This window comes from Kwoniella dejecticola, chromosome 9 (assembly GCF_000512565.2).
Source record: "Kwoniella dejecticola CBS 10117 chromosome 9, complete sequence".
Taxonomy (NCBI): domain Eukaryota; kingdom Fungi; phylum Basidiomycota; class Tremellomycetes; order Tremellales; family Cryptococcaceae; genus Kwoniella; species Kwoniella dejecticola.
Window position 1 is genome coordinate 1203670 of NC_089309.1, and position 16741 is coordinate 1220410.

At 48.2% G+C, this 16741-nt stretch overlaps 7 protein-coding genes across 7 annotated transcripts; 3 read left to right on the plus strand and 4 right to left on the minus strand.

Annotated features, from left to right (window-relative positions):
• Positions 1-64: 64 nt before the first annotated feature.
• I303_107391 (uncharacterized protein) lies at positions 65-1954 on the minus strand (the record flags this gene model as incomplete). The annotated part of the gene is made up of 7 exons (XM_018410073.1): positions 65-174; positions 257-544; positions 610-1132; positions 1190-1525; positions 1599-1616; positions 1674-1868; positions 1946-1954. The coding sequence occupies 7 exons, from the start codon at positions 1952-1954 to the stop codon at positions 65-67; spliced, it is 1479 nt and encodes a 492-aa protein (XP_018261076.1).
• Positions 1955-2452: 498 nt separating this feature from the next.
• Positions 2453-3509, minus strand: I303_107392 (uncharacterized protein; the record flags this gene model as incomplete). The annotated part of the gene is made up of 10 exons (XM_018410074.1): positions 2453-2473; positions 2530-2553; positions 2618-2629; positions 2700-2779; positions 2851-2874; positions 2939-2991; positions 3066-3124; positions 3243-3302; positions 3361-3378; positions 3480-3509. The coding sequence occupies 10 exons, from the start codon at positions 3507-3509 to the stop codon at positions 2453-2455; spliced, it is 381 nt and encodes a 126-aa protein (XP_018261077.1).
• Positions 3510-4220: 711 nt separating this feature from the next.
• I303_107393 (uncharacterized protein) lies at positions 4221-5303 on the plus strand (the record flags this gene model as incomplete). The annotated part of the gene is made up of 4 exons (XM_018410075.1): positions 4221-4364; positions 4648-4682; positions 4805-4943; positions 5064-5303. The coding sequence occupies 4 exons, from the start codon at positions 4221-4223 to the stop codon at positions 5301-5303; spliced, it is 558 nt and encodes a 185-aa protein (XP_018261078.1).
• Positions 5304-5720: 417 nt separating this feature from the next.
• On the minus strand, positions 5721-8336 carry I303_107394 (uncharacterized protein; the record flags this gene model as incomplete). Its single annotated transcript, XM_018410076.1, has 7 exons — positions 5721-5828; positions 5944-6864; positions 6950-7047; positions 7123-7208; positions 7282-7544; positions 7703-7846; positions 7947-8336. The coding sequence occupies 7 exons, from the start codon at positions 8334-8336 to the stop codon at positions 5721-5723; spliced, it is 2010 nt and encodes a 669-aa protein (XP_018261079.1).
• Positions 8337-8706: 370 nt separating this feature from the next.
• On the plus strand, positions 8707-10050 carry I303_107395 (uncharacterized protein; the record flags this gene model as incomplete). Its single annotated transcript, XM_018410077.1, has 2 exons — positions 8707-9298; positions 9404-10050. The coding sequence occupies 2 exons, from the start codon at positions 8707-8709 to the stop codon at positions 10048-10050; spliced, it is 1239 nt and encodes a 412-aa protein (XP_018261080.1).
• Positions 10051-10993: 943 nt separating this feature from the next.
• I303_107396 (uncharacterized protein) lies at positions 10994-13085 on the minus strand (the record flags this gene model as incomplete). Its single annotated transcript, XM_018410078.1, has 3 exons — positions 10994-11998; positions 12139-12606; positions 12735-13085. The coding sequence occupies 3 exons, from the start codon at positions 13083-13085 to the stop codon at positions 10994-10996; spliced, it is 1824 nt and encodes a 607-aa protein (XP_018261081.1).
• Positions 13086-14304: 1219 nt separating this feature from the next.
• Positions 14305-16417, plus strand: I303_107397 (uncharacterized protein; the record flags this gene model as incomplete). Its single annotated transcript, XM_018410079.2, has 9 exons — positions 14305-14448; positions 14562-14680; positions 14774-14878; positions 14936-15060; positions 15127-15232; positions 15327-15875; positions 15993-16101; positions 16172-16236; positions 16330-16417. The coding sequence occupies 9 exons, from the start codon at positions 14305-14307 to the stop codon at positions 16415-16417; spliced, it is 1410 nt and encodes a 469-aa protein (XP_018261082.2).
• Between the last annotated feature and the right edge of the window lie 324 nt (positions 16418-16741).

Here is a 16741-nt window from a genome sequence, read left to right on the forward strand (position 1 = left end):
ATACCAATTGATCTCTCCTGCTCCACATATTCGCTACTTGACTACATCCCTTTGACCAGAAAAATCACTTGGACCAAGCGATATTGATAACCTGAGCGGACAGGTCGACAATCGCATCCAGAAACTGCCTGCTTTGAGTGGTATTGACATCCTGGAATCTCTCATTCAGTGATTCTGTGAGGTCAACAGATGGAAGGTGTCAGTAGTGAAGAAAGCGATACTCACACCGCAACTTCGGAATTCTTGTTTGACTCACCCGCAATTCGCTTAATCTGATCCTTCTCATTACACGCAACCCGGAACGTCAAGAGCACGTTTTCCGCCGCTGGTTTGTTCACCTCCTGACACAGTGTCTGGATCGAGAACTTCAGGAAAGTGCGGAATTCGCTGAACCACGCAGACTGCCTCATATCCTTGGATCCTTTATACGTTGCGGAATGCTTGTATTCCGCTAAGTGGGCTTGGACAGACTGAATAAAGGATGCCTTGAACAATTTGAGGAGGTCTGAGATGCTTTGAATCGAGAGTCGAATTTCGCTCGATGCTGAATCAAGCAATCACGCAGATCAGCCGAGGTTGTGCACTGAGCGAAGGGAATCAAGGTCTTACCCAAATCATCCTTAATTTGACGTACAATCTCCGAATCATGCCCGTTCCCCTGATTGAAGAAGGCCGATTCGATGGCAGCCAATTTCTCATAATCGGACAGGGAGACTTCGTCCTCCAGATTCATTTTATCTTCGGCTGACATAGATCGTTTCCGGAGCGGTCGAATCATTTCCGCCAGCTTATTGAGGCTCTGCACCAAGCCCATAGGGATCGATGCAGCTTGGATTAGAGCGGGACTTTGGCTGGTCGGATTCCTGTTTTTGTCGGCGCGAGGGTAGTATCGGCCATATCGATCATCCGAGTCATCCCATGTTGGGGCTTTCTCGAATGGGGTTCCCCTTGAGTCGAGTGAGGCCCAAGAAAGAGAGGATGATGCTCTACCATCTCGACCGATGGCATCGACCTCAGAAGGCGTGACGGACGATTGGCGATTGGCGGGAATAAGAGATGAGTCTCTGTCGAGATTGCTCGTCGACGGTGTAGGAGAGGGTGGTAATTCCTCGTCATTGTCAATCTCGATAGCCTTTCGAGATGGCTATCAGATCGTCTCTTCGTATGTATATCAAGCGTTTGCACTCACTACATCGACCGTTGATCCTCTCTTACGACCGGCTCTCCAAAACTCCACCTCCTCGTCGTCCGCTACGTCGGTATCGTTCTCGTGCGCTGTGGACCTCGACGCTCTAGGTGTTCTACTCAAAAAACGTCCCGCTCGAGGCGTGGACATTTTTTCTTGTCTTCGATCAGATTTGCTAGCTCTTGACGCAGCTAATCTGGCTAAGAAGTCCGCCGAGCTAGCCACCGCCGAAGTACGTGCTCGGGAGGGTGTCGAGGCGGAACTCCGTCGTCTTGCAGGTGGAGTCTGGAATCTTGATCGACGGACCAAGCTGCCGGTAGAAGGCGGGGTCGGAGGAGCCTGTCATTTCATGCCATGTACGGGAGGATCAGCTATCCGGTGTCCTTGTTGAGGTTTTGCGGATCAAGCTTACCATGATGCGTCTAGGTGTCTGAATATGACGTCAGCGCAACCTCAGCCTTAAGCATCAGCATGATGGTCAGCTCACCGTTGGATGGGCTGGCTCGATGAATTCATGCTTTACTACATGATGCCTCGGAGCTCTCTTAGCCACCAAATTGGCTCTTGGAGGTGTTGGCGACGGCGACGGCGTCGGAGGTCCTGAGTTTGATCGCTTGATCAATGCATCCGATGAGGTCGTCTGTGTTGATGGCGGCGCCATGATAGCAAGCCTTGAAGGTGTCTATGGTGTATGGCAAAATTAGCAAAAACCTATCCGAGGGAGAAGACAGACCTTCGGAGCTGTAACAGGAGACTTACAGATGCCATGATGAACAGAGCTGACGAGATGTTATCGTCTTCAATCTGTGATTTTTATCGTGCGAGAGGCCATAGACTTGCTGGAAGCCTGGAAATGATACGGTTCAGGTCGTTTCCAACTCGCTTGATGTGCGGTGTGCAAGTTAAAGTGATTCCCAAGAAGTGCAGTGGATGGGGTGAAAGAACGATTATGTATGGGCATATGATACTCATACCCTTGTCACTCGGCCTTCTTATATCTTTATCGGACCCTAGAAAAATAATGTTGACCCCTTTCCCCTACACGAGATAGTGCTCGTTTCACCCGGAAGTAAGACAGGCTAATCGACTCTCGATGATCTACCTAAATCAGCCTCAGCTTTTCTCCCTTGAAATTTAGGCATCGCCTCGAGGCGCAGTCGGTCAGCCGGTCATGATGGGTCGATCAGTGTTTTCAGAAGGTACGATCAAGGGATAGATTGATACATGCGAATAGCTAGACAACGTATAGAGGGTATGGAAGGTAGTCTAAAGCTTGGCTTTTGCTCCCTATTGACAGGATAACATCAGCTCATGTATCAAGCAGTGTTGTTTGGCCAGCTTACCTTCAATACACCGTCGAGCTTTGTCTGCACGTAGAATGTAATCGTCAGCTTCTTCATACAAGTATCCTTTATCGGGCAGCTAACTCACGGCAAGCATGACCTGTGGGATTCCAACACACATCATCAGCTCGCCAGCCTCGTAAATGCTGTTGAGCAGATGAATGACTCACGTTTCCCTTGACTTTCAAGCCACCAGTCATGAAAGCTTTTTGAGCGTTCACTTTCCCATCAGCAAGACCGATAAACGTGTCTAGAGAAAATGCAGATCAGTAGGTATTATCTCTCAAGGCTCATGGTCATGCATTCTGCGAAGCCACCTACCATCACTGAGGGAGATTGCGACGTCTTTTCAGTCATCATCAGCTCATCGTCCGGTCTGACAACTAAATATCTGATAATCATGACGTACCAGGTTTCTTGACGGGTCCTTTGGTGACTTTGCCTTCCTTTTTCAGGTCGATACTAAACGCGTTGAGGGTGTCCATCAGCTGAATCCAAGCCATAAGACGTTAGTGGGATAGCTGACAGGCACTCACACCCAGACAGCTTCTTTACCTTCGGCGTTTTTCACGTTGAGCTGGAAGATCCCGTTTGTCTGGGACCGGCGGATGCAATCGTAATTAGCCTTGATAGACCTCTCCAGAATGCTTTGGGCACTGGTATGGGAAGCAACCGACGCGAAAAGAGGAGATAGCGTCGGAGGGACCACTCACCTTCTTGATTTGAGCTTGTTTCTCCTTATCGGGCATCTTGTCAAACACGCCTGCGAGTGCCTATTCAACTTATCCGTGAGCTGTGTTCGCGCGAAGGACCGGTCCAAAGCCAGCTTACTGAGAGGACATCGCTAGTCTACAGCACACAAGTACAGTCAGCGGTCTTGATAGTTAGCAGCAATTTAAGTAGCTGCTAGCTGTCGTACGCCGAGACAAGGCGATTAGAGCTGAACATACCTTGAAACCTTCTTCTTTCAAGTCGGACATTGTGGATCAAGTACTGTCTTCGGCCGGCACTGGGATGTTGAGATTGGACTAAGGTATTCAAGGGGAGAGGGAGGGGCTGTCAAATGGTGCTGGAGCTCTGATACGGTGGTTGTTGAATATGCGATAGACCGTGAGGAGTGAAATGGTCAAAAGTAAATGAATCGATTTGTTGTTTCTACATTTCCACACTCGTGAACCGGTGCAAACGTAATCTCACAACCGGAACCTTTGGGAATTAGCGACGTTCGTAATCAGCTAATTCCTAATCAAGTCTAATCCCAGCTTCCCTTTCCGGTTATAAATTACGCCAAAATAACCGACACGTGCACCTCACATTTCTCCTCGATGAGAATAACGGTTACGTACCTGGCTTTGGGATCTGACGTTTTTGTGTTTACTGGAATCCAGTCGCAGGGAGGATTAAGCTAAATTGGGATAGACGTCATGATGGAGAAACGGTAGGATAGCTGAGGGCTGAAGATGCAGGCTAATTCGTGACTACACCCATTCCATGACATCGCTCCAGTCAGAAGAGGCGCCTTGCATCTCCATATAAGTCAGATACAAGCGGTGTCACTGCAATCACCGATTCGCTTCAAGTACTTACTACCACTCTTCTACTTCTAAAATAACTCATTGTGACCCATCGTACTACCGCATCATCGTACAAGCGATCATACCCTCCCTGCGTAATAAAAACACAAACACAAGATGTCAAGTATTTCACCAAACGTCCTTTCCAGCTCGGAAGATAAATGGGTCGCAGACGAGATCCCACAAGCAAATGAAACATACGTTACGAAGCGGGGGGCTAAGTTGAATCTTGAGGAAATCGGGCCACAGCCTACTAAGAAGGTATGTGATGCCGATGTCGTCGTTGATGCAAAAAATACGGACGGATTTGTCGGGGACAAGGGGGAGGACGAGGTGCAGAGAAGGGGAGGGTGGCATTGGAATTGGCAGTGGCGATGGAAGTAGATCAGATCGCCAAAGAACAGAGAGAAGGGCAATGAGTGGGAATGAAGATGATGCAGTGGTCAGAAAGTTGTGAGGGGTGAGTAGAGGGGCGCAAGATGTACACGCAGTGAGAGTACAAGGTCCCAGAATTTGTACTAATCTGGCAAGGTGAATGAGATAGGTAGCTTTGATCTGCTGTATGGACGCTAGGATCGAGTGAGTAAATTGACTATTTGACTACCACATGAATCTGCTCAAGATCAATTGCGAGATGATTAATCGGTCTCAACCAGATGGGTCGGTCGAGCTAATATAGTTTTGATTGATTCTGTCATCAGTGCATTCTCCGCCTTCGGTTTCCAAGAGGGCGAAGCGCACATCATCCGGAATGGCGGTGGGCGAGCGAGCGACTCCATCCGAAGTTTGGTCATCAGTCAACAACAATTAGGTACGAATGAGATCATCCTCATGCATCATGTAAGTTGAGTTCAGTTGAGTCACATCTCCGAAGCTTGCATGCGCTACAGCTTCAACTCTACTCGACCAATGGATTCCATTCAAGTCATTTAAGCTGATGTCGTTTATGACCTGCTCAAGACCGACTGCGGGTTCTTCACTTTCGCGGAGGACGAATTCCGATCCACCCTCAAATCGCGTGGCTTCCCCGGCCCAGACGTCGATGCGATGTCATTCATGCCTATGTCTTCTAAGGATATCGACGAGAACGTCAAAGCCGATGTAGAGTATCTCAAGGGTCATCCGTTGATCAAGAAGGAAAGTAAGGTCAGTGGGTGGGTGCATGATTTGAAGGATGGTGGGATTAGGAGGGTTGTCTAGGAAGGCCGGAGAACCTCAGGATAGGATATGATAGGATCGGGAATCTGTTGCGATGTTGGGGATAACAGCGGATCGTCGATGGATCGTACAGAGCTGTAGCGTGATTGTGTGATGAAGCTTCTTGGCGCAACATATACATTGTACGTGTTGGTGTCATTGTCAGAAGAGAGAACGCATAATACAGAACAACGCCAAGATGATGTCAAAGACAAAGGCAAAGATGAAGACGCAGGCTCGATCACCTATCACGCCTGCGCCTGATCTGACCGCCTGTACATCTAACAATACATCGTAAATAATCGTACCTTTATCGCATACGAGAACAAATACAACTTGAAGACTAGACTAAGCTGATGACAAAATATTGGTCTTGCTCATGCAATCTTACACATCTTTCCGCCGCCTAGATTCACAAGTTCAATATCCCCTGCGCAGCCTTTCAATCTCCCTGCGCTGAGTCTCAATGACCTCCCTATTCTGCTTCAACTCCTTTTCCAAAGGCCCAACGGCATTCCGTATCTCCTTCTACAGATCACCCAATACATCAGCCTCGCATCTTGACCGACCTCAAACAAACCAACCGCGAGCCCGAATATGTTTGAGAGATCAAAGTCGAATTTGAACCCAAACCCAAACTCACCTTCAGATTTCTGCCCATTCTAAGCATATTCAAATGCATATTCCCCAATTCACGCCTCAGCTCTTCAATCATCTCCGCCTCACTCAGCCGCTTGTCATTCTTGTCTAGTCCCCCACGAATTTGATCACCATCACCACCATGAATACGCAGAGGGGATTTCAGAGCCCATCCAAGCTGTATATCAGTTTCCCCCCTATCCCTACCCTCGTCCTCAGCCTCGTGCTCAACCACAACATCGTCCTTTTCTTCCGGTACTTCTTCTAGAGTCTCTACGAAGTGCGTGTGAGGTGTATGACTCCTTTGAAGCTCGTGCACATTCGTCGTCGATTTGGTACCATCACGCCCGCTTGATACTGCCTTTGAAGGCGCATCAAGGGGTCTATCATCCATGCCCTCTCTGCTCGATGCGTGTGGAGGCTTTGTCTTCGATGCTGTTGAAATTGCTTCGAGCCTCGATTTAAAATCGTTTTTCGGAGGTGCAGGGCCACTGGCGGATCTTGAACTTGATCCTGAAGCTCTGGGCTGCGTGATCCTCTCTTGAGGAACCAGGATGGGCGCAGATACCCTCCTATCCTTATGTCGAGTCTCAAACGCTTCTTTACCACTCGTGCTCGAAGCAGCAGGTATACTTGCGGTCCCAGTTCCCGGTGCAATTTCTGATCGATCGATCGTCTCCTCTACTCTTGCACTCGGTCTCGGTTTTGCTCTTATCGGCGCTTTCGTTTGATGCAAGTCAGTCTTTTCCTCGATGACCGCTTTACGTTTATGATCGGTTTTCAGAGTCACTTGAGGATCAGGTACACTGGGCACCGTCGGTACATTTTCACTTTGCTTTTCGCTCAGTGGTAACCTTCTCGAGGTAGAAGTCGATGAAGCCGCTGAAGGGGCCAAAGAAGGTCTGGGTCTGGGTCTGGATCGTGTCTGACACAGATCGACAAGGATTAAAGCTTAGCAGAGATATGCGGGGCTTTGGATCGCACACTCAGTGATGAAGGTTTCAGCTCACCGATGAGGATAGTAGTCGTATAGAAGTAATCGGTTGATCGCATGAAATGGGCACAGGGCCTTTGGACAGAGATCTGAGATCTTTGACGAGCAGTGAACCTATTTTGCAAGTCCCACCGAGTTAGTGCGTGTCCAGAAGGGTTGCAAGTGAGCTAAAGAAAATTGGATACTCACCTTCCTCCGTTCGTCCAGCTAATGTCGCGCCGTCCAGAAATGTTATACCTTCCAAATTCTGTCCAAATGAAATCACCTTCGGCGAACTGAAATTACAGATAGTTCTCTGTCAGCTCGTGCAAAATTCTCGTCATAACGCATCAAGAGAAATCAACTAACCTCTCGCTATCAATGCCTATCAGGGCGACTTCCCCTCTTTCCTTCAGAACAGCACACAACCCACCTTTCTTACTCCCATCTGCGGATTCCACCATGGGCGAAAAAGTTATATCCAGCACTGACCCCTTGATAGGTATCTCGCACATGTCCACGGAGGACGCGGAAGGGGGCGAAGGTATAGTGAGACGCAGCAGGGCTGATGGGGTCGGTAAGAGCAGGGTGGAAGGTAGCGAAGGACAGAAAGTGAGTAAAGGGGATATTGGCTGCGATTTTACACCCATTTCGAATGTCAGCGCGCTTCTTATTCGGCCGGGTGGGAACAGAGATATAGTGGCTCCTAAACGACCAGGAGAGGTTGCTCATTGGGCGATACGTCATGTTGAGCGAGAGTGGGGATAAACATCGTCCAGACACGACTTACTTCTTCATGTCCACCTCCAAGCGAGACCACAGTCCGATCGCCATTTACCAGGTCATATACCACTAATTCCCCAGAATCGCTGCCCGCAACTATCAAGCTCGAATCGATATTTCCAACTAGGGCAGTGACGCGACTATCCGGTCCCTATGCAGAGTCAACCACACAATCAAAGGCATATGCAATCATCAGTCCCCGCTGACTGCTGTTGATACTCGTCATTATGTCATAATGTAATTTCGCTTACCTGTAAAGTGTCCATGCATCTCCATTTCCCCTCACTCTTCTCCTTCTCATAGATCCTCAGCTCTTTCGTACCTTCCAAGCTGACGATCACTCGCTGTGAGTGGGAGTGTGGCATGTTTATCGGAAGCACCTTGTTGATTGTTTCCCCGGGTAAAGAAATCTCGGATATCCTTCGACCTTTCCCATCGTACTCCCAAATTACATGCGACGCCGACGATCGCGAGCTCGAATACAAGTATATATGGCCATTGGCAGAAGCAACTACTTGAGGAGTGGCCGAAGAGGGGAACCTTGATGGTAATGCGAGAGAGTTAGGCTGTATGCTGCTTGGGAACGGCTTGGGGAGGTTGAGGAGTGATATGGACGTTGGGTGGGTGAGTAGTAAAGTCATTGTGGACCACCGTCTCGGGGCGTGTCTCCGATCCTGGGAGGTCTCTATTCGACGAGTGAAGCGATCGAGCTTGTCAGAAGTGTACTTCCACAGAATTAAGTCGCCTGACTCGAGATTGATGACAATCAAGGATTCATGTAGAGTAGTCGAGGAAAAGCAAAATCAGTCTCGTCATCCAACTTGTTTATCCTTTTCATGTTGGTGAAGCTAGGTTACGTAATTATGTCCTCAAACATCTTTTCCGTCGGAACGTGCCCAAACAGAAAGAGCAAAATATTCAGATCCCACATGAAGAATACAGATATATTTATAGACTTGACCTTGCAGGTGTGCTCATAGCAAGAAGCAAGCGAAAGAGACCCAAAAGAAGATGGCCAAGCTGAGAGCCGCTCTGGCGAATCAACAACATTCCGCCGCCAAAGCAGCCGCCAAGAAGCGTAGTCTCCAAAACGAAGAGAACAAGAAGGCGAGCGTCAAAGCGAGCTTGTCAGGCTCGAAGAAGGGTCTGAAGAAGCAGAAGGCGAAGGACTCCTTGAAAGCATCACTCGCACAGAAGGATGTATCCCCAAGCTCAAGCAGCAACATAAATTACCGACCATCGTCTTCAGCTTTGACAAAGCAAGAATCAAAGAGTAAAATTCATCCCAATCCCAATCGAAGATCTGTGGTCCCATTCGATAAGACCGATTCTATCCTCTTGATAGGCGAAGGCAATTTCTCATTCTCCCTTTCTCTCCTTTATCCACCACATAACATCCCCGGCTCCCAGATATTAGCTACGGCGTACGATACGCAAGAAACCACTTATAAGAAGTATCCCGACTCCGAGGCGATCGTCCAAGAACTGAGATCGAAAGGGGTCAAAGTGGAATTCGGGGTGGATGCGACCTGTTTGGAGAAGAGTAAAGTCTTGGGGAAGGGACGGAGGTGGAGTCGAGTGATTTTTAATTTCCCTCATGTTGGTGAGTTATCCCTTCTACCTGGTATCTATGATCAAGTGAAGTTGAGCATCAAGATATCAAATCGGGGACTCACTAATCTGATGCCTGGGCTCATGATAAATACAGGCGCCGGGATAACGGATCAAGATCGGAATATACTCACTAATCAACATATGGTCTTACGTTTCCTCCGATCCGTCGAGCCATTCCTCACCGACGGTCCTCCAGAATCCTCCATTTCCAACCAGAGCAAAAATCAGACGAAGAGCAAGTCGGTCCAAGCCAAGAAGAAGAAGAGGAAATCATCTGGATCTGATTCAGACGATGATCGAGAACAGATGGAAGAGGAAGAAGAAGAATCGCCCTATATTTTCGATGGGAACGACGACGAACAATTTAACGCGCTCGAAAGCTCAAGCTCAACAGCAAGAGCAAGTGGCAGTAAGAAAGAAATGATAATCCCTCAAAACCGACAAGGTTCAATCCTCATCACTCTCCTGACATGCCCACCATATTCGTTATGGTCATTATCGAAACTAGCTACGAAACCACCAACCTTGTGTCCAGGGACCAGACTACTTCAGCCGCGCTACGAACTGAAACGGTCGTTCGATTTCGATGCCACTCTGTACGAGAAGTATGAGCATCGCCGTACGATAGGGTGGAAAGATGGGCTGAGTAAAGGCAAGAACGAGGAAATTCTGAGGGCGAATGGGAAAGCAAGAACGTGGGAGTTTGTGAGGAAAATGAAACCCGATGATCAGGATGATTAGTTTATTCAAACCTTATTCCTCGTTTGCATCTCCGTAGTTTGAAACAACTCAAGCCATCAAGTTGAAAATACAAGGTTGTGTCTGTATCTGAGTGGTTATACTCTGTGCTGTACGATATGTCCGTTGTATGCGTATAAATATGCAGGGTCTCCTTCGTCCAGACGCTCAATACCAAGAAGAAGACTAATAATCGCCCTCGCATCTGCTCTCGTACTTGCACTTGCACTTGCACCCTCCCGACATGTCCTTCCTCAGCTTTCCGTTTCTGCCTCGCGCGACAGCTACATTGATCGAGATTACTTTAGAGACTGTGTCCAGTACTACTGCGTTGACCAATTCGTCTGTCACGTCAAATGTCAAACGCCGTGCGTTATATGTTGTACGTCATTCATCGTTATTCATAGCATTCTTGTTAGTGATAGTGGTAAGTGTTAAATAGTAGTACTGATGAAAGCTATAATGCCAATACAAATTCCTCGTCTCTCCTTTTTTATTCCTTTCTCCCTTCCAGTCTCTCTTGAAGAGAATGACGAGCTAGGTCTGATTGACCTTTTTATTTTACGTTTATGCACACACGCGAAAACGTTGTTTCAATCATTAAAAGAGTGTGATGATCGATATCCCGGAAAGTAAATAGATAAGACCGATGGGATAGTGATGAGTATGCGTTCGTGAAAGAGAGAAAAGTGTAAGCAAATATGCCCGGTCGTTTTGCGTTGTGTTGTGTTGTGTTGTGCTATACTGTACCACTGACTTGTATTGGGTTGGATCGAAATGAGTAATGAATCTTTGTCTGCGCTCGATTGCAACCCGGTCGATATTTTGGTGCAAGGTAGTGACGCTTTGTAGATAGCCTCTGCCTGACTCCATCCTACATTCCAACCTCTGTCTAATGACTTCCAACACCGGATGTTTGCTTTCTACAGTTTGACGATTTGACCAATCACTTCTTCCTCCCTCCTCCAGTGTTACGGCGCTTCACGATCTTGCTCAACCACATCTTCCTCAGATGATCTTTCTGAATCGCCAGGAACGTATCTGCCGCACTGACGTTCTGTTCAAACTCAACAATGATCTCTATCAATTCTTCATCTTTCAGTTCGAGGGTTTCTTGTAGGTTCTGTATTTGTATAATGGCATTGGTACGTCTTTGCGATTCGCTCAATTGTCCATGGTCACCACCACCACCACCACTACTTTTTGGCGCTGCAGTCGCATCATTGTCGCCGTTCTTGGCGTTGCCGCTTTTGTTGCTGCTGTTGGCGTCCAGGTTTGAGCCGGAGAGTTCGGCTGGTAAGCTTAGCGAGTGTAGGGAAGTGGCAGATTGAGAGGACGGTATCATGGGATTGTGATTGTGATTAGAGTGTGATGTCAACGAGTTCGAGTTGGGGGTGTATTGACGCAGTATAGGATTTGTCGCTGACGGCGGAGGTGTAGCGACTAGCTGATGGTCGATCAGGGTAGTGGAAGTTGAGAATTCTGGCGAGTGTGGTAAAGATTTCATTGATTGTCGATTCGAAGGGATAGACATTTCATTCTGAGTCTGAGGTTGAGGGTGAGATTGTATTTGCGCATTCGGGTGTATTTGATGGTGGTGTTGAGGATGCGAATGTGGATGAGGTTGGTGAGGGTGGGGATGTGGAATGTAGAATTGTTGGGGGATGATATGAGCAGGCGGAAGCTGTTGGTGGATATGATGTATTTGAGCTTGAGGTTGCGCATGAGCATGCATCGGAGCTGGCAAAGTATGTATTTGCTGGTTTTGAGCTTGAGATCTTGATAATCGCGACTTCTTAGGCGGACTACCCTGTGGCATAGGGAGAGTGTGTTGCGGATGAATATTCTGAGCTGGACCTGGTCCGTGATTCTGATTCGTGCTTATCGCTGGGGACAAGAGCGATGGGTCGAACGGTAAAGGGCGTTTGTGACCCATGTTGAAAGATTGGGACTGATACAATCAGAAAGTCAGCTGTCTGTCGCATCTATAGCTCTTCCCGAGTCGCTTGACCACCAAGCCGCCACGACAGGGGAGCCACGGAAGCTCATATGGTGACTCAATAGACCCAAATCGCATGAGGAGGCACTCACGCCGTCCGACAGATTGAAAGCATTGTCGAATTCGCCCTCGCCATCCTCCTCGCCTACTTCAGCAGCAGCATGCCCATTATGCGTACTGTTAGTCCAATTGAAAACGGTTTGATCATTGTGATTCTGATGCTGATCCGGCATCTGTTGATGCAGATGAAGCATCGCTGCCGAATCATCTTGTCCTTGATCGTGTCCATTGGTGTTGACTTGACCTTGCAGGACTTGACTTTGTATAGGATTTGCGCTATTACTGGCTTGGCTGGGTCCAGTAGTACTTGTGGACGTCGACGCGGTCGTCTGAGTACTCAGCGATAACATGCTACTCGCGTTCGAGATTGAGCCTAAACTCGTCCGACCTTTCTGCGCACGGGGTCGTGTTTTGTTCGGATCGCCGAGGTTCGAGCATAGTATAGCTATCGAGTCGAACGTCGGTAAGTGTATCTTGCGATATTTGTAGGAATCGAGTTGCTAGTGTCGTCAACAGAACGAACAAGTCAATTCAACATCAGCCTGATTTACTCCTTCTCATACTTTAAACAGCAGGACACAATGGCGAAAATGAAGGAAGACAGGTGTCAGTGGGGCAAGGGGCTCACCTTCTCCGCATTGGTCCAACATTCCGGACTTGCCGACAACCGATTCGTATTCCTATCCCAACTAAACCCAGGCATAGCTTCCATGTCTTTCGCAGCCTTATAATCCCTCTGCAACCTCTGCCAGCGGCTCTTACAAGCATCCGCCGTCTTCGGACCACCCATATACGTGTTTCCCTCTAAAAGCATAGCTGCTTCTTCCCATATCTCAGGCTTGAATCCATTATCCGCTGTTCTGCCTATAACCTTGTTCCGCAATAAGAGATTGACGAGCGTCTCGGTATCTTGGTCTGTCCAGTGTGCGGACCGTTTCCTGTCTTTGCTTGTGAAAGAGGAAGATGAGGCTGTTGACATGCTGGAATTGGCGTTCATCGCTTCGACCCAAAAGGCGAGTCCAGGCCCGGACGGAGATCGCGATCGGACCAAGGTCCCAGCGGTTCCAATCGGAGCTGGTTTGGTTGAAGATGAGAGATAGTGGGCGGTATTAGATAGCTATACGATGCGGACAGATGTCGCAAGCCCTGTCCCTATCGACATGATTGTCAGCATACCCTCAGACTCGCCCGACCATGTCTCCCTTCTGTATCGTCAGGATGGATTTACATCCCGCATGATCAGGTGAGCTTGTCCTATGATCTGGGGCGTCGTTAGGGATGCGATTGCTACTTACTGAATGAAGAAAGAAATCCTTTCTGATCTGGGACTAAGATTCGTCCATCTTCACTTATACTTTCTAAGCCTGATCTTCGAGGCCAGCTCTGCTCTACCTTCAGTCGCGATTTCAGATTCGGCGATTTGCGATAGCGGCCGTTTTATGCGATTCAATTCGGGGTGCGTCTGCATGCAGGAAAGAAGCATATCAATTTGTCTGCACCTATGGATGGATCTCTGAAGGTGAAGATGCAAGATGGTATGACGGTGAAGAGAAGGAAAAAAACCGCAGTGGAAAAGGCACAGGGAGTAGGGGATTAGGTACGTCCGCTAAAGCTAACAGTGAAGCGAGATGCGACTATCTCGGTCGTTTCATCTCCGTCCACAGTCGACGTTAGACAGTCAAAGAAAGATGTACTTACAGTATGACCACCGTTTTGAATCTGGAGTTAGAGAAGTTCACAGCCTTGGTCACCACCTGGGTGTTTTAGTTGCAGATTTTCTGATCGTAGGATGGATCATATGAGGATTTGAGGGGATGGGGAAGGAAGTATATGAGGCCACCATACAGTAACTATCACCATATGGAGATGCGAACAAAATTCAGGAACAGCTATAAACCGCATACCGGGATTTGGTTCAGAAAAGGGAAAGCGGCGTAATCCGTCGGAAAGATACAGATCCCATCGCCGAAGCGAAACCAGACCACTGGCAAGTGATGATACGTAACACCCTTCGTAAGGTATCCTGTCGCTGAAAGAACTAACATAGATAAGATACATAGCTACCTCGACAATCGGAGAGGCTCAGGGCGCAAGCGAAGACATACTCTTGCCAAGCTGAGATCAACGAGACCGGCAGGCAAAGGAATTGCACCTCAAATACATCGCTTCAACCCGATCTTCCCATTCGACGTGGATCGATGCCCTCGGACGTGAATTACGCTCCGGAAGCAGACGAGATAGACGATGACGATTTCATAGATGATGATGATCTCCCTGGACCGTCGAGTCGAGGTAAGAAGGGATGGGCAGCGGGCAGCAAGAAGGGAGGTAAAGGGAAAGATGTAAGTTGGCAGCTCACTACGTCGAACAGTCGGCTTGTATGAAGCCTCACTAGGCTCAAATGCATACAAGTTAATACATGATGCGAAATGCTGATTCGATATGATGAGTATAGCCGGGGAGACATGCTTGGGAAGCAGAATACAAAAAGTCATGGGACATCGTGCAGGAGGATGAGAGTGGGTCGCTCGAGTCAGCTGTAGAAAGCTTATTAGCCAGAGGAAGGAGGAAGAGGTGAGTTTGTTTACGCCCAGCTTTGGTTGCCTGAACGCATCGATAATCGGGAAGAAGTTGTGCTGATTGTTCATTCTGTTCGATGCTTGACAGAGCTTTGATGGTGGACACGCCTCTACGACGGTCCATCATTAGACACATGTTTATCATTCTGGATTTATCGGAATCGATGTTGGATAAAGATTACCGGCCGACCAGGTGAGCTAGCGAAAAAGACATGAAGCAAGATCGCAAAAGCTGAATGCCTGCAAACAGGTTCGAAGTGATACTGGGCTATCTGAGGTCCTACGTTGTGGAATGGTTTGACCAGAACCCGCTTGGCCAGATCGGTATCATCATAATGAGAGATAGGTTATCTGAAGTGCTTGTTCCGATGGGAGGTAAGCTTGCCTCAGACTTGCTACTCGCCGACTGAGGCCTGACAAGCGATTTCTTCGTTCGCTTAGGTAACCCGCAGGAGATACTGAGTGTATTGTCCGATAAGAGGCGGTTGGAGCCTTCCGGAGAACCTTCTCTGCAGAATGGTCTCGTCATGGCCAAAGGCGGAATGAGGTGGGTAACGTCCCCTGACTCTCGATCATCTCCCCATACAAGATGCACGAAACCAATATAAGATGCATGAATACTCATGGCTATGTCAATTTAGCCACTTACCCACAACTTCATCCCTCGAAACACTTATCATCTTCTCCTCGATCTCAACAGCCGACCCCGACGGGCCGACTACCATCCACAACGTCTTGGAAGATCTAGTCGAGAACAAAATACGCACGATGATCTTATCCCTCGCAGGAGAAATCAAGATCTGTCGGTCCATCTCCGAGCGGACAGGCGGGAAGTTCGGAGTAGCTCTGGATCAGGATCACCTGAAAGACCTGATGTGGGAGACGATACCTCCTCCAGCAACTACTATTGCACCTCCAATCACCGTTGGCGTGCGTAATGCCCTCGCTGCAGCTGGGAAGAATGGACCGGGTGGTAGTGGGCTGGGGAACAAGGCGCCTAATGGAGATTTGATGGTTATGGGTTTCCCGATCCAGCTTCCCCTAGGAGGAGAAACCCTTTGCTCGTGTCATGGTCTCCTTAAGAGGGGCGGATACCTGTGTCCGAGATGCGGGAGTAAATTGTGTGATGTGCCGACCGACTGTGAGGTATGCGGATTGATGGTGGTGTCCAGTCCACATTTGGCGAGAAGGTAAGTCTGTTTCCCGTCCCTTATATGGGTTTATGACATGCCAGGTACAGTCAAGTCAATTGCATGTGGCGAGAGCGCGGATCATGTGGCTGATCATCCGATTGATCATCGTTGCAGTTTCTGGTTCTTATTTCCCGTTGCGAATTATGGTGTTTTGCACATTGAGGAGATTATGGAGAGCAGTAAGAGTGAGACGTGTTGTGGGTGCGATATCGAGTTTCCAGATGTAAGTCAAATCTCCTGTCTTTGAGGTAATGGGATGCGGACGGGGCTAAGAGGTGATGAATGGTTGGTAGATATCGACTGTCGACGAAGGGGTAGCTCAGGTGGAAGATGGAGTCAGTCCAACAGGACGATACAGGTTGGTCATATCTCTCTGCGTCATTCTCGTTCAATAAACCGACAAAAGTGAGCTTCAGCTGATTATACGGATTGGATGTGTTTGCCTGAGCAGATGTGCTAAATGCCAGAATGATTTTTGCGCTGATTGTGATCTGTATATACATGATACTTTACATACATGTCCTGGGTGTTCCCAGTAATATAGTCATAGAAGTCATGTAGAGTGACATACAACCGAGCATGGACGCCCTCGAAGTGTGCAGTCGTCCATGTAATATATCTAATTTGAGTCTTCTGCTCGAATTCCCATGCTTCAATGTGCTTCGGCTCGTTTCGGTGGACAGGTAGTCGTATTTGGTTATCGTTAAATTATCGTCGCATCGTTATCATCGTATGCTTGTTTGTAGACCCCGACACGAACCAAAGTCGAGATAATCGCTGACCGTTCAGATGACTAGAAACTATCTGCTATGATGGATTGACAATCAGCTCACGTCCAGTTTCAAGAACCCTCCACTCAGTCC